The 17255-nt window shown below is 44.3% G+C and overlaps 1 protein-coding gene across 1 annotated transcript in view; it reads left to right on the top strand.

The window, feature by feature from the left end:
• Positions 1–16981, top strand: part of LOC142289045 (semaphorin-3C-like) — a gene marked incomplete at both ends in the record, with an annotated part of 43048 nt that extends 26067 nt beyond the window's left edge. The window contains 3 exons of the mRNA XM_075333561.1: positions 9145–9287; positions 14835–14949; positions 16912–16981. Of these exons, the coding sequence (XP_075189676.1) occupies positions 9145–9287; positions 14835–14949; positions 16912–16981 (328 nt within the window). The remainder of the gene's footprint in view (positions 1–9144; positions 9288–14834; positions 14950–16911) is intronic.
• Between the last annotated feature and the right edge of the window lie 274 nt (positions 16982–17255).

Genomic DNA, 17255 nt, shown 5'->3' with positions numbered 1-17255 from the left:
CAGTCGGGTACATTCTGAGAAAAAAGGAATTGACTGGTGAGCTTGGGAACTCAAAAAGGCCTGGGCGTCCACGGATGACAACAGTGGTGGATGATCGCCGCATACTTTCTTTGGTGAAGAAGAACCCGTTCACAACATCAAGTGAAGTCCAGAACACTCTCAGTGAAGTAGGTGTATCTGTCTCTAACTCAACAGTAAAGAGAAGACTCCATGAAAGTAAATACAAACAAAGGGTTCACATCTAGATGCAAACCATTCATCAATTCCAAAAATAGACAGGCCAGAGTTAAATTTGCTGAAAAACACCTCATGAAGCCAGCTCAGTTCTGGAAAAGTATTCTATGGACAGATGAGACAAAGATCAACCTGTACCAGAATGATGGGAAGAAAAAATTTTGGAGAAGAAAGGGAACGGCACATGATCCAAGGCACACCACATCCTCTGTAAAACATGGTGGAGGCAACGTGATGGCATGGGCATGCATGGCTTTCAATGGCACTGGGTCACTTGTGTTTATTGATGACATAGCAGACAAGAGTAGCCGGATGAATTCTGAAGTGTACCGGGATATACTTTCAGCCCAGATTCAGTCAAATGCCGCAAAGTTGATCGGACAGCGCTTCATAGTACAGATGGACAATGACCCCAAGCATACAGCCAAAGCTACCCAGGAGTTCATGAGTGCAAAAAAGTGGAACATTCTGCAATGGCCAAGTCAATCACCAGATCTTAACCCAATTGAGCATGCATTTCACTTGCTCAAATCCAGACTTAAGACGGAAAGACCCACAAACAAGCAAGACCTGAAGGCTGCGGCTGTAAAGGCCTGGCAAAGCATTAAGAAGGAGAAAACCCAGCGTTTGGTGATGTCCATGGGTTCCAGACTTAAGGCAGTGATTGCCTCCAAAGGATTCGCAACAAAATATTGAAAATAAAAATATTTTGTTTGGGTTTGGTTTATTTGTCCAATTACTTGTGACCTCCTAAAATGTGGAGTGTTTGTAAAGAAATGTGTACAATTCCTACAATTTCTATCAGATATTTTTGTTCAAACCTTCAAATTAAACGTTACAATCTGCACTTGAATTCTGTTGTAGAGGTTTCATTTCAAATCCAATGTGGTGGCATGCAGAGCCCAACTCGCGAAAATTGTGTCACTGTCCAAATATTTCTGGACCTAACTGTATTTGTACTTAAAATGGTGGCTCCTGCGTCTAAAACACCATTTTCTGTGTTGCAGACCCATTTTCATATGATCTTGGAACTGTTCTTGCTCCAGGATATGAGTGCAAAGTTGTACTCAATGTTTAATTCTTTGAATTAATTGATGAGGAACAAGGCGAAGTACCCCTCATTAGTGCATGTGGTTCCTGATGGCATTGAGACCCAGATCACAGCCATCTGATCTGCTTACAAATGGTTGTTTAGCTCACATCTCAAATAAAGGGAGAAAAAAGTGTATATCTTGGGAGTGTCAATAGGTGAACAGCATAGTGCAGAACTGAAGACAAGACCAAGATGGCTTTACTGAGCAGAAGGTCAATGAGAGCTCCACAGGGCTGGTCAAGAACCATGCTCCTTATTTACACCAAAATGATGGATTTAGGCCTCTGCCACATTCACGTGAAATTCACGCACGTGCCGAGAGACACGTATTTCCCCTGCGTGTTGCGTGCAGGTAAGTACGTGTCTCTGGTACGTGCGGGCCACGTGTGTAGAACCGGTAATTATCATACTCACCTGGTCCTTCCTGATGTCCGCGCTGCTGTCCGTGGTGCTGATCCTCGAGCTCCAGCCCTCCCGTCTCCCCGCTGCTGCTGCTGCCAGGCAGTGAAGTGAATATTCTATGAGATTAATGAGCGGCGGTCGGCAGCAAGAGGCAGCAGCGGCAGAGACAGGAAGGCAGGAGAAGGTGAGTTAATGTTTTTTTTTTTTCACTGACACGTGTGTTTTCTCCAGCGCGTGTCACACGGGACCGCATCCACACTACACCCGTGTAGTACGGGTACGGGCCGTGTGACACCCGTGCTGCCGGAGAAAAAACGGACATGTCAGCGCTTTGAAAAACGCACACACGTACAAACGCACACGGACACACGTTCCGTGTGGTTTTACGTGTGTGTGCCTGCTACCATAGGGTAGCATTGCTGTACGTGTCTCCGTGCCGCCGGTACGTGTAAAAAATGACAAACACGTGCCGGCGGCACGGATGTGTGTCGCAGGCCTTAAAAGTTGCAAGTTTACAAAAAGCTGTTATTTGGCTCCTTAATCCTCTTTAATATGTTGTTTAACCATTTCCTTTCCTGAGCGCACAACCTTAAGACAGTCAATGTAGAATAAGTACTAATGACTAAAACAGCCACTAGGTGAACATAAATATAATAAAAAGGTGTATTGTGAGAAATTGACCTGTTGTTTAAATCAAGTTTTGTGTTAGGCCGCTTTCACACTTGCGTTCAGCACAATCCGCCGCTATGGAGAATAACGCAGTCCGTTAACGCACTGCGCTATTCTCCATAGACTTGTAGTGTCTGCATTTCATCCACTGGACGACGCTGCGTCGTTATTTTGACGCAGCGTCGGGCGGAGGGAACGCTACATGTAGCGTTTTTTTGGGTCGTTAAAATAACGTACCTTAACGGATTCCATTGTAATCCGCCAAGGTGTCTAATGATTGTCTATGGTGGCGGATTCCGCCGCTATGTGCTAAGCGGATGAATCCGCTGACTGATTCCGTCAACGATCTAAATCGTTTAAAATCACTCCTGGTCTCTCTCTCCCCTCTCTTCCCCTCTCTCATACTCACCGATCACGGGCACAACGCTGCACAGCTGTCACAAATCTCCGGCGGCTTTTCCTCTTTTGAAAATGCCGGCCGCTCATTATTCCATCTAGTATTCACTGCTTCCCCCGCCCACCGGCGCCTATTATTGGTTGCAGTCGGACCCGCCCCCACACTGAGTGACAGCTGTCTCACTGCAACCAATCACAGCCGCCGGTGGGCGGGTCTATATCGTGTAGTGCAATAAATAAATAATTTAAAAAAACGGCGTGCGGTCCCCCCTAATTTTGATACCAGCCAAGGTAAATCCACACAGCTGAAGGCTGGAATTCTCAGGATGGGGAGCCCCATGTTATGGGGAGCCACCAGCCTAAAAATATCAGACAGCAGCCATCCGGAATTGCCGCATCCAATAGATGCGACAGTCCCGGGACTCTACCCGGCTCATCCCGAATTGCCCTGGTGCGGTGGCAATCGAGGTAATAAGGAGTTACTGGCAGCAGCCCATAGCTGCCACTAAGTCCTAGGTTAATCATGGCAGGCGTCTATGAGACACCCACAATGATTAACCTGTAAGGGAAAATAAATAAACACATACACCCGAAAAAATACTTTATTTGGAATAAAAGATAAAAAAAAGCCTCTTTCAGCACTTTTTTAATCCCCAAATACCCCTCCAGGTCCGGCGTAATCCACACAAGGTCCCACGACGCATCCAGCTCTGCTACATGAAGCTGACAGGAGTGGCCGTAGAACACCGCCGCTCTCTGTCAGTTCCAGGCAGCAACTGAAGTGAGTCGCGCAGTCAGCGGAGACGTCACTGAGGTAGTGTGTGCGGTGATGATGAGTGCGGTAGTGCGGTGTGTATATGGTGATGAGTGTGGTAGTGCCTGCGTGTGTGCGGTGATGATGGGGGCGGTAGTGCCAGGGTGTGTGCGGTGATGATGGATGCGGTAGTGCCTGCGTGTGTGAGGGGATGATGGGAGCGGTAGTGCCGGGGTGAGTGCAGTGATGATGAGTGCGATAGTGCCGGGGTGAGTGCAGCAATGATGATGGGGGAAGGAGTCTCGGTGAGTGCAGTGATGATGGGAGCGGTAGTGCCAGCGGTGTGTGCAGTGATGATGGGAGCGGTAGTGCCTGCGTGTGTGCGGTGATGATGGGGCGGTAGTGCCGGGGTGTGTGCGGTGATGATGGGTGCGGTAGTGCCTGCGTGTGTGCAGGGATGATGGGAGCGGTAGTGCCGGGGTGAGTACAGTGATGATGAGTGCGATAGTGCGGGGTGAGTGCAGTGATGATGATGGGGGCGGTAGTGCCGGTGAGTGCGGTGATGATAAGTGCGGTAGTGCCGGGGTGAGTGCAGTGATGATGGGGGCGGTAGTGCCGCAGTGTGTGCAGTGATGATGGTGGCGTTAGTGCTGCGGTGTGAGGTGATGATGAGTGCGGTAGTGCCGGGGTGAGTGCAGTGATGATGGGGGCGGTAGTGTCGTGGTGTGTGCAGTGATGATGGTGGCGTTAGTGCCACGGTGTGAGGTGATGATGAGTGCGGTAGTGCCGGGGTGAGTGCAGTGATGATGGGGGCGGTAGTGTCGTGGTGTGTGCAGTGATGATGGTGGCGTTAGTGCTGCGGTGTGAGGTGATGATGAGTGCGGTAGTGCCGGGGTGAGTGTGGTGATGATGGGGGCGGTAGTGCCGGCAGTGTGTGCGGTGATGATGGGAGCGGTAGTGCCGCGGTGTGTGCAGTGTTGATGGGCTCTCTCTCTCTCTCGGCTTTAAACGCAACGCATTATTTCACAGGAATCCGTTGCCTTTATATCACACTATTTACAACGTATCCGTCACATGCGTCACACAACGCATTGTGATGGATGCCATTCAACGCAAGTGTGAAAGCGCCCCTAGATGTATTTTTCTGAGTCAGTTTCTTTTCATATGAAGATCTTCATTAAAAAAAAACCCCTACATTATTAATCTTGCAGCTCTCACACTGGTCACTGAGGCTTTTTTAGATTTAGGCTTACTTATTAAAGGCTTGTGCAGACAACCTTGGTGTCAGTCCATTAAACATCAGATCGCATTCAGACCAGTGTTATTCAATGAGGCACTGCACATGGCCGATTTTCTTCCACAAATTGAGTGGTCCAGGGAAAAAAATTGAAGCATGCATGATTTGCCTCCATGAATCAGATGACATTCTTCTACTCAAATCTATTGGTTAGTGAAAAGACTCGGACTGCACTCGGATGACATCTGAATGCGGTACGATTATCATGGACTGGCAGAATGGAGATGGAGAATTTTTAATTACATTTTTTTTCACATCCAAGAAAAACATATACCACTCAGCTCAAACTCTGATCAAGCTTGGAACAGAGTCTGATTAGCATCATCAGACTGTTTTTCTCAGGTGGAGTAAATATAGTCATTTGACCTTATCCTAAGGGGTACTTCTCACATAGTGAGATCGCTAGCGAGACCGCTGCTGAGTCACAGGTTTTGTGACGTACCAGTGACCTCATCAGCGATCTCACTGTGTGTGACACTAAGCAGCGACCTGGCCCCTGCTGTGAAATCGCTGATCGTTACACACAGTGCTGGTTCATTTTTTGCTCGTTGCTCTCCCACTATGAAGCACACATCGCTGTGTTTGACAGCGAGAGAGCAACGATCTGAATGTGCAGGGAGCCGGCTTCTGCGGACGCTGGTAACCAAGGTACACATCTGGTAACTAGGCGAAGCGCTTTCCTTTGTTACCCGATATTTACCTTGGTTACCAGCGTCCGCAGCTTCTAGAAGCCGGCTCCCTGCTCCCTGCACACGTAGCAAAGGTACACATCGGGTAACTAAGCGAAGCGCTTTGCTTGGTTACCCGATATTTACCTTGGTTACTAGTGTACGCCGCTCTCAGGCTGCCAGTGCTGGCACCCTGCACACGTAGCCAGAGTACACATCAGGTAACTAAGCGAAGCGCTTTGCTTAGTAACCCGATGTGTACCCTGGCTACGAGTGCAGGGAGCCAGCGCTAAGCGGTGTGCGCTGGTAACCAGGGTAAATATCGGGTAACCAAGCAAAGCATTTTGCTTAGTTACTCGATATTTACCTTGGTTACCAAGCGCAGCATCGTTTCCACGAGTCGCTGCTGGCTGGTGGCTGGTCACTGGTCGTTGGTGAGATCTGCCTGATTGACAGCTCACCAGCGACCATGTAGCGACGCACCAGCGATCCTGACCAGGTCATATCGTGGTCGGAATCACTGGTAAGTCGTTTAGTGAGACGGTACCCTAAGAACAGTTTTCAGTAGTCACCTTATCATCAGAGGTAGGATTACAATGACAGATAACACCTCCATACACAGCTGATAGTGTAGGATCCACTATTCACAATAGGTGATGGTACAGCTCACCCTGCTGATTCTCCTTTCACTATGGATACATCAATACAAAATATCGCACTAAGGCTATGTGCGCACTAGAAAGTGCCTTTTTCTTAAGAAAACAACGGACCCTCTGAAAGAATCCCACACCTGCGGTTAAAACCGCACCCGCGTTTTTGCCGCAATTTGCCCCGGTTTTGCCGTGGTTTGCTGTGGATTTACCGCGGATTTTCTGCAAGTTAGTCCCCACGGTTTTTACCATTATCTATGGCAAAAAACGCAGGTACCTGCGGAAAAGAAGTGACATGCTCATTAATTCGGCAGCAGAAAATCTGCTGGTAAATCCGTGGGTATAAAAAAATGCAGTGTGCGCACAGCATTTTTTAAAACCCATAGGATTTGCTGGGGAATGACTGCAGCAATGTTAGACACATTTTCTGCAGCAAATCCACGGCAAATCCACAGTAAATCCGCAGCGTGCGCACAGGGCCTTAGTCTGTTGATTGCTACTAATATGCGTGTGAAATTCCTGAAACAGAAAGTTATATTCTACAAAAGCCCCATGATTAGTGTAAAAATTACAAGACTTTTTAATTTTTATTTTTAATAGATTGCAATATGTAAAAAAAAAACATTGCCAATTTTGATTAAAAATTACATTGAATACAAAAACCTGATTTAAAGAAAAGATAAATTTCTGATGACAGAATACTTTTAACCCCTTCATGAAATCCACCGTGCCTGTACGGCGCAAGTCGGAAGCGGGTATATGGAGCGGGCTCACTAGGTGATCTCGCCCCATACTCAGCAAGTAATGGCTGGGTGTTACAGCCAGGCCGCTTTACACGCTGCGACATCGATAGCGATTGCTAGCGATGTCGCGAGCGATAGCACCCGCCCCCGTCTTTGGCACGATATGTGGTGATCGCTGCCGTAGCGAACAGTATCGCTATGGCAGCGTCACACGGACTTACCTTCCCTGCAACGTCACTCTGGCCGGCGAACCGCCTCCATTCTAAGGGGGCGGTTCGTTCAGAGTCACAGCGACGTCACACGGCAGCCGTCCAATAGAAGCGGAGGGGCGGAGATGAGTGGGACGTAACATCCCGCCCACCTCCTTCCTTCCTCATTGCCGGTGGACGCAGGTAAGGAGATGTTTGTCGTTCCTGCGGTGTCACAAATAGTGATGTGTGCTGAGGCAGGAACAACGAACAACATCGTACCTGCAGCAGCAACGATATTAAGGAAAGGAGCGACGTGTCAACGATCAACATTTTTGGACGTTTTTACGATCGTTGATCCTCGCTCCTTGATGTCACATGCTGCGATGTCGCTAACTGCGCCGGATGTGCGTCACTAAGACGTGACCCCGACGATATATCGTTAGCGAGATCGCAGCGTGTAAAGTACCCTAAACATCACAGAAGCTGCACCCACAATTGTTAACCTGATAAATCCCGCTGTCAAACTCGGGCCATCATAGAGGCTTGCTGTTTGAAGCGCCCATTTGCACGCTCTTGACGTGATTTCGGGTCAGCAATGGGTTACTATGACAGCAGGAGGTCTCCTGAAGACCTTTGTGTTTGTTTTAGCAGCACCCTTTTCCCAGGGCTTCAAAGGAGACTGTGATTTTCACTATATGCAGCAATTCTAGGGCATTGCTACGTATAGCAGAAGCGATCAAAAGATCACAGTCCCCCAAGGGAACTATTATAACAGTAAAAAGTGGAAAAAAATTATGAAAAAATTCAACAAAAATAAAAGTTCAAATCACCCCTCCTTTACCCCATTAAAAATGGAGATAATAAAAATAGACATATGTGGTGTCGCCGCTTTAAGAAAAGTCTGATCTATCAAAATACAAAAATAATTAACACAATTGGTAAACACTTTAAACAAAAAATGCTGTAACAACTTCATATCTATTCCACTGTGGCATCAATAAAAACATTGTCTTGTCCCATAAAAAAACCCCATCACAAAGCGAAAAATGAAATGAAAATGTTACGGGTATTGGAAAATGGTGATGCAACCCCCGAGTTTTTGGGGGCTAGTGTATAACTTTTTCAGCACAAAAAAAACTGGACATGTTTGGTGCAAGCTTTCTATGTCTATGTCTATGTGGGCCGAAAAATAAAAAAGTTATGGCTCTGGGAAGAAGGGGAGGAAAAAAAACTAAAATTGTCTGCGTCACGAAGGGGTTAAAGTGCATTCAGTTTTTGTGTAGTCATTTACGTAGTGCATAAAGCCTAAGGTGATGGTGGCTGGGCCTCTGGGACTTGCAGTGGCTGGGCCTCTGGGACTTACAGTGGCTGGGCCTCTGGGACTTGCGGTGTCTGGGCCTCTGGGACTTGCGGTGTCTGGGCCTCTGGGACTTGCAGTGTCTGGGCCTCTGGGACTTGCAGTGTCTGGGCCTCTGGGACTTGCAGTGTCTGGGCCTCTGGGACTTGCAGTGTCTGGGCCTCTGGGACTTGCAGTGTCTGGGCCTCTGGGACTTGCAGTGTCTGGGCCTCTGGGACTTGCAGTGGCTGGGCCTCTGGGACTTGCAGTGGCTGGGCCTCTGGGACTTGCAGTGGCTGGGCCTCTGGGACTTGCAGTGGCTGGGCCTCTGGGACTTGCAGTGGCTGAGCCTACGGGACTTGCAGTGGCTGAGCCTACGGGACTTGCAGTGGCTGGGCCTACAGGACTAGCAGTGGCTGGGCCTACGGGACTTGCAGTGGCTGGGCCTATGGGACTTGCAGTGGCTGGGCCTACAGGACTTGCAGTGGCTGGGCCTATGGGACTTCCAGTGCCTGGGCCTATGGGACTTGCATACATTCATTGTTGTCTGCGCAATCACTGGCTGCACTTGCCTTATCCCTGAGACTGATAAAACATCCACTTATTTGTGCACATGAGGTCTCAATAAATGTTATCAGTCTGACATGGCAATAATATGTAGTCCACATAGAGATGCAGGTGTGTCTAAAGAGGTCTTATTTTGTGTTCCAGAACCAATCTTTGTGGATGCTCAGCTTCTGCCAGATGGAACCGACCCAAATGATGCAAAGGTTTATTTCTTTCTGAAAGAAAGGTTGACGGACAACAGCGGCAGCACCAAGCAGATCCACTCCATGATCGCCAGGGTTTGCCCGGTAAGACACGTCTTCATTTATAGCCGTCATAGCCGCTGTAATACAATCTAATCATTCCATTAGTTCCAAGCCATTTCCTGTCCATGATGAGGCCTAGAATGAAGGCCTGGACTACTGTAGGACGTCATGCGGCTCATAACTCTTCTTCAATGTCTAGTTATTTCCATCTGGACTTTGTCCAAACTAATTACATTTAATCACTGGCTATTAATGGAACAGTGAAAAGAAATGCTTTCAGATCCCGATGTTTCTCCATTAGAACACTGTTATGTCTTCTGAGACCGGCTGATTGTGCACAGTGCAGGTTTCAACAAAAAATTGATGAGTTCAAGGATTGCTAATAATAACTTCTTAAGTTGGCAACATAAAAAAATAAATAAATGCCACTGCCTATGCAAGTCTTCACGGTGCGCGATTTTTAATACATTCCCCCAAATGGTTGTATTTTTACTTAACTTTTTTTAAACCTTCCCATTACAGTAACATTTTTTGATTAACTTTGTTTTCTACCCTACTTCTGAGAGCCATATCTTATAGCCGTCTTATAATTTGTTTTTTTGCCAGCAAAGTTGTAGTTTTGAATGATACTATTAATTTTACCAGGTGTGGTGACATGGTGTAAAAATACAATTCTGCCACTGATTTTGGGAGGATTTCGTTTATCGTAAAAATGACCTAGAAACCACGATTCTTCATGTCAGTATGATTATGTTGATGCCAAACGTGAGGGTTTTTTTTTATTTTTTAGTGTAAAAATTATTTTTTTGTAAAAAAAATAAAAAAAATAATTGAATCATGTTGTCATTTTCTGAGACATCTAACTTTTTTTTTCCTTTACATCGATGGCTTCTATTAGAAGTAGCAGTAAAGTATGCACATTTCAAGCAAAGCTCTCAACAATAGTTAAATGTAATAGCCCAGGGGTGTATATATCATTGGTGCAACCTGTGGAGCCGCACATGGGCCAAAGAGGTAAAGGGGCTCATTTTCACATACAAAAGAGGTGGACTTGTGTATTATGATGGATTATTGGATTGCAAAGGGCCCTGTACACTGCTCTTGTACAGGGGCCCTTTTCTATCTGTGTCCGTCAGTGCAATAGCCAAACAATTAAGATGCAAGTATAAATCACATGTTAAACTAGACCACTAGTATTCATGCATTATACATTAGCTATCTTTCCCAAATATGTCTAATGTTAGATCAACATAATGTAGGGCCTGAGACCCTGATTCCAGCGGTCTGTCACTTACTCATCTGCATACTGTCATTTTGCTACAATCACTGTTCTCTATACTAGAGATGTAGCAGTGCTGAGAATGCTGAGATCTGTGTAACCCACTCCCATCACTGACTGACAGCTTTCTGTGCAAACTATACATTGACAGAAACCTGCTAATCAGTGGTGGTGGGATGGTTACACACAGAATTTCACTAGGAGTCACAAAACACTTAGTGCTGTAGTGATAATCTATTGCAGGTAAAGTACTGATTTTATTGAAACAGCAACACACAGCTTAGTATGAAATAAAATGCTTTAATCAGGCCCTACAACAGACGGCTCCTACATCACATAGTAAAAACCTGTGACATATTGCCATTAATGTCTGCACATAGGAAAAACTGTAAAATATAAACTGTGATAATATATAACTGTAAAAGTTTCTAACTTTCAGAAGTGTCTACAGCTCTGACAAAAATTAAGAGACCACTGCAAAATTATCAGTTTTTCAGATTTTTCTCTTTATAGGTATATTTTTGAGTAAAATGTAAATTGTTTTTTGTATTCTATAAACTACTGATGTCTCCGAATTTCCAAGCAATAAATTTTGCATTTTTTTTCTGAAAATGAGAAATGGTCAAAATAACAAAACACTGCATTACTTTCAGACCTCAAATAATGCAAAGAAAACAAGTTCAACAAACAAAATACTAATAATGTTTTAACTCAGGAAAAGTTCAGAAATCAATATTTTGTGGAATAACCATGATTTCTAGTCACAGCTTTCATGCGTCTTGCATGCTTTCCACCAGTCTTTCACACTGCTTTTGGGTGACTTTTTGCCACTCCTGGTGCAAAAAATGTAAGCAGTTCTTTGTTTGATGGCTTGTGACTCTCCATCTTCCTCTTAATTACATTCCAGAGGTTTTCAATGGGGTTCAGGTCTGGAGATTGGGCTGGCAATGACAGGTTTTTGATGTTGTGGTCCTTCATCCACACATTGATTGACTAGCTGTGTGGCATGGCGCATTGTTCTGCTGAAAAAAATAGTCCTCAGAGTTGGGGAACATTGCCTGAGTAGAAGGAAGCAACTGTTTTTCCAGGATAAGCTTGTATGCGGCCTGATTCATACGTCCTTCGCAAAGTTTAATCTGCCCAATTCCAACCTTACTGAAACATCCTCAGATCATCAACGATCCTCCACCAAATTGCACAGTGGGTGCAAAACACTGTGGCTTGTATGCCTCTCCAGGTCTCCGTCTAACCATTAGACAATTAGGTGTTGGGCAAAGCTGAAAATTAGACTCATCAGAGAAGATTAGCTTACTCCAGTCCTCTATGGTCCAATCCTTATGGTCTTTGGCAAACTTCATCCTGGCTATCCTTTGCTTCTCATTGATGAAAGGCTATTTTCTAGCTTTACAAGACTTGAGCCCTGCCTCTAGAAGCTTGTTACGAACTGTTCTTGCCATGCACTTCACCCAGCTGCCATCTGCCATTCCTTTTGTAGGTCACTTGATGTCATCCTGTGGTTGCTGAGTGACATTTGAATAAGTTGACGGTCATCCTGGTCAGTGGAGAGTTGCTTTCGCCCTCGATCAGTCTGTAGCTTTGTTGCCCCCAATGTCTGATGCTTGACCTTGTTGTAATGGACTGCTGTCTTAGAAATTTTAAGGATGGAGGCAACATGACGTTCACTGTATCCCTCTGCTAGTAGAGCCAGAATTGAGGCCTTCTTTTCCTCAATCAAGACTTTTCTTTTCAACTCCTTTGGCATGGTGAAAAGTTATTTTTCCATTTCTTTTACTTTTGGGATATTACTAGCACTTGTTTTGCCATCCAGCTTGTCCTATTTCAAGAGGATTGTGAAGACCACAGCAGTGTTTTTTTATACTTTCCCTCATTAGATAAGATTTGGTTCAGGTGATCACCTAATCACAAACACATTAAAGTAGAATGAGGTGGACTCTGGTTGGAATTCAACTGATGCTGGAATGGAAATCAGACATGTAGAGAAGCCGATTTTTATAAAACTGTGCAGTGGTCTCTTAATTTTTGCCAGCGCTCTATGGTGGAGCTCCATTATGAAGGTTATAAGTACAGTAAAGATGAAAATGCAAAATAATGTACCGTATTTTTCGGACTATAAGACGCACTGGACTATAAGACGCACCCTGGTTTTAGAGGAGGAAAATAGGAAAAGCAGACCTGCCAACTGGCAGGAAGATGTACTGGAAGAACTGTAGGGGCAAATTCACTGCACCCCACAACAACCATAATAGCTCCCACAAGCCTACTATCTCAAAAACCTCGGTCCGGTGTAGGCTAACAGAAGGCTCAAAAAAAAAAGGAAAATAGGAAAATAAAACTTTAAGCAAAAAAATGTGGTCATGACACACTGTTATGGGGCGAGGATCTGCTGCTGACACTGTTATGGGGGTAATGTCCCCAAATTCTCTACTAAGGTACCCCATCCTGGTAATGATCCTCCTGCCTTGTATATGATCCTGCTATAAACCCCCATCCTGCTCATATACCCCCATCCTGCTCATATACCCCCATCCATCCTGCTCATATACCCCCATCCTGCTCATATACCCCCATCCTGCTTATATACCAGCATCCTGCTCATATTCCACCATCCTATTTATATACCCCATCCTGTTCATATACCCCCATCCTGTTCATATTCCCCCATCCTGCTCATATACTCCCATCCTGTTCATATACCCCCATCCTGTTCATATACCCCCATCCATCCTGCTCATATACTCCCATCCTGTTCATATACCCCCCATCTATCCTGCTCATATACTCCCATCCTGTTCATATACCCACATCCTGTTCATATACCCCCCATCCTGTTCATATACCCCCCATCCTGTTCATATACACCCCATCCTGTTCATATACCCCCCATCCTGTTCATTTACCCCCCATCCGTCCTGCTCATATACCCCCATGCTGTTCATATACCCCCATCCTGTTCATATACCCCCATCCATCCTGCTCATATACTCCCATCCTGTTTATATACCCCCATCCTGTTCATATACCCCCATCCTGTTCATATACTTCCATCCTGTTCATATACTTCCATCCTGTTCATATACCCCCCATCCATCCTGCTCATATACACCCATCCTGCTATATGCCCCCATTGTGCTCATATACCATCCTGGTATATGGCCTGTATCCTATCGCACAGAGAAAAAAAACCAAACGTTTATACTCACCTTTTCCTCACTCCCTGCAGCCGATCATCTTCCTCTCTGCACCACTGACCTGTGTGTGTGGAGCCGTTCCCCTGCAGCACGCGATGTCTTCCTGTCTGTGCCGATCAGCTGACCGGCACAGATCAGCTGACCGGCACAGACAGGAAGACATCGCGTGCTGCGGGGGAACGGCTCCACACACGGGGACGGGTGAGTGTACTGATTCACTGCAACCCGCGCTGATGATGACGTGCGGGGGGCAGTGAATACAGCCGCACATGATCACTCCAGGCTGTAATTGCCAGGGGTGATCATGCGGACCGGCTCTTTACTGTGCGCGCGTCCCCGCTCGTCCTCCCGCCCACCTGTCAGCGCCGGCTTCTGCGCTGAGAAATGGGCGGGAGGATGGGCGTGCATATGTAATGAGCGGGCACACGTGGTCACAGCAGGCTGCTACAGCCTGCTTGTGCCCCCGATGACCCGCTCCACCGCAGCACCTCATTCCCAGCAGCCACAGTCAGACCATAAGACGCACCCCCAACTTTCCCCCAACATTTGGGGGAAAAAAAGTGCGTCTTATGGTCCGAAAAATACGGTATGTCCATATATATTCTAGGCGTTAGAAACTTGAAACTTAAAATAGAGTTAATGTCTTTAATGACATTTAGTCATTGGGGGACGACTATTGCGTAGAACATGACCTGTAAATAATTGACTACATGATGATCCATACAGTTTTGTTGCCAGTTATGAATTTCGTAGAATATCGTGTCTTGTCTGGATTTATGATTTTACCGATTGTTTTTGTTTATTTTTTTGAATAATGTTATTTTCTTATAACATTAGAGATTATTCTGCTCAAGTTCTGACCTCATGAATGTTATACTAATAAGAACATTGCAATCATTTCACTTTATTTTATTTCTGCATTTGTGGAAAATATCAGTAAGCACACAGTTAATAAAAATACAGCAGCTACATCAAAACCATACAGAGATCAAGGCCTGACAGTTACCTTAAGATGATAGTGTAGGCAGGAAGATACAATGGGTATAAGATGTTTCTTTACCCTGTTAAAATAACAACTAAGTTGCATTCAATTCATTCTAGAATGATATTGGCGGACAGAGAAGCCTTGTTAACAAGTGGACAACGTTTCTAAAGGCTCGACTTGTGTGCTCGGTGATGGACGACGATGGGACTGAGACCCATTTTGATGAGTTAGGTGAGTGACTTGATCAGACAAGTCCAATATCTACAGAAGACAGATTTTTCTCGAGGATTGAAAATTATACAACAATAATAAAGTAAGGGAATAGCATGGTCTAATAGGCATCCATGATAAGTCAGTATAGTAGAATGATAACTTTGGCACTGAAAGGATTAGATGCTTCTAGATTGTCACTCATGTGATACTTTTATTGACAGTAGGATTATTTTTAAAAGAAAAATGCATATGCCTGATACTCCTTACACCAACTCCATCATTTTGCAGATTACCTTAACAAAGGCTTAAATGGCCACCATATTGGACTTTATCCGTCTTACTCTTATTGCTCTCCAACCAATGAATCACTTGAGCAAAAATGTAGAATATCTCATTTTACTACATTGACATGTGTCATTCTTCTGGGCATAAACTTGACATAGTTGAGCAGACCTTCCACTTCATCGTCAGTAATATGATAATAGGTAGTATTTTGTTCTTCTTTTAAAAATAATCTCATTTTACACAGATTACTACAGTATTATATCATGAGTAAGTAATACTGCAATAATACAGTAAATACATGTTTAATTTATCATTACTGTTATTCTTAGACAACGCAGACTTCAGTATTGAAATGCCCCAGATTTATGATAGTGGTTAATTTAAGCTTACACCACTTATTAGTTGACTGACTTTGTGGCACCCATTCCAGCAAAGTGATGCTCCTTGTCGGGCAAGTAATGGAAAGTTTCTAAAACTCTTCATAAACATGGTGTAGGTCAAGAAAGAAATTTGTTTTGGTACAAATTAGGAAAGAATTGTGGCACATTTAGTTTGGTAAATCTCCCCAAGTGTCTCTACAGCTTCATATTCTGGGGTCTTCAGCACTGTGTATGCGTCATTATAGCACTTTATTACTGCTGTATTTACCCCTTACCCAGTGATATCTTCATATTAAGATAGTAGGATTACAGAGGTCTAAGATGGCCCTTTAGATTTATGTAAGTTCAGTAAATTGGCATTGTGCATAAGCCCTTATTGTAGGTCCCATACAAACAAGTCCTTAATCTCCAAGATCCTATTCCAATATGTAGTAGGCATAATAATAATAGCAAATACCTCCAGTTAGAAATGTAGTATAGTTCTCCTGATTAGCTATGTCTCTTACCTGATGTGTAGGGCATTGCAGTAGCTTAGGTATCAATGATAACGACCACTCATAGTGACAGTTAGTTACTTGCTTGTGGCTGTAATCATGGGTACCTAAGCTGCAATGCCCTGCACATGAGGTAAGAGACATGGCTAATAACAATTCTAATTGGAGGTATTTGCTTATATTAATATTATTATACCTACTACTGTATATATTAGGATAAGATCTTGGAGATGGGAATACCCCTTTTACTTATTTTAGCAGAAGGACTACAAGCCCTGTGGTGAATGCACAGACATAGGAATTCCTTGATAGTTTATGCAGGTAAGCACATTAGATAAAAAAAGAATTTTATGGTATATTTTAAAATCTGACAATTCCTTAGATGGTATTGTAATAGCAATTGTGAGCATTTTCTATGTTCTGCTGTGTTTTCATTGTATATCCGATGGTGGCCCGACTGAATAACAATGAGGACACAAACTGTTTTCTTCCAAGCTGTACAATAAAACGGTTTATTGCAATACCAAGTAAGCCAGAAAGACCTATGTAAATACCCTTATGCCCCCCAAAAAATAAAAACAAAATTATTCTAGGAGTGATACTGATGAAGAGGGCGCTCTGCTCTGGAGGCTTGTAAATACAATTCTTCTGGTTAGCCAATAATGGTGCTTTCTTTTCTTAACATAAAGGTTATGTACTTCTGCTCGCAGCACAGCGATGACCAGAACGAATATAGTCAGTTGTAGCTAAATGTACTAAAATAAAAACTATAAAATAGTCAGAAGTGATGACCCTAATAAAATCCTTTTCTTTTTATGTAGAGGATGTTTTTCTTATGGAAGCAGACAATCCCCGCTCTACTCTCGTCTATGGAATCTTCACAACGTCAAGGTATAACATTTTTGATGTACGAGGATACTTATGCTTTAGTTACGTAATATATTAACCCATTCAGGACTGGGCAATATGTTTCGGGGTGATGAGTTGTGGTATTGAAGGCCATCATTCATTGTATCATACAATACATGTGAACAGATAACAAGTAGGATGAAATGGTGAAAAAAAATAAAATGGAATTCTGTTATTGTTTTTGGGTTTTGTTTTTCATGGTGTTCATTTGATAACAATGACCTGATAGCATGATGCTCAAGGTCAGTACCATTGA

The sequence above is a fragment of the Anomaloglossus baeobatrachus genome, unplaced genomic scaffold (genome assembly GCF_048569485.1).
Source record: "Anomaloglossus baeobatrachus isolate aAnoBae1 unplaced genomic scaffold, aAnoBae1.hap1 Scaffold_887, whole genome shotgun sequence".
In the NCBI taxonomy this organism is placed as follows: Eukaryota; Metazoa; Chordata; class Amphibia; order Anura; family Aromobatidae; genus Anomaloglossus; species Anomaloglossus baeobatrachus.
This window is presented reverse-complemented; position numbering and strand designations above follow the sequence as displayed.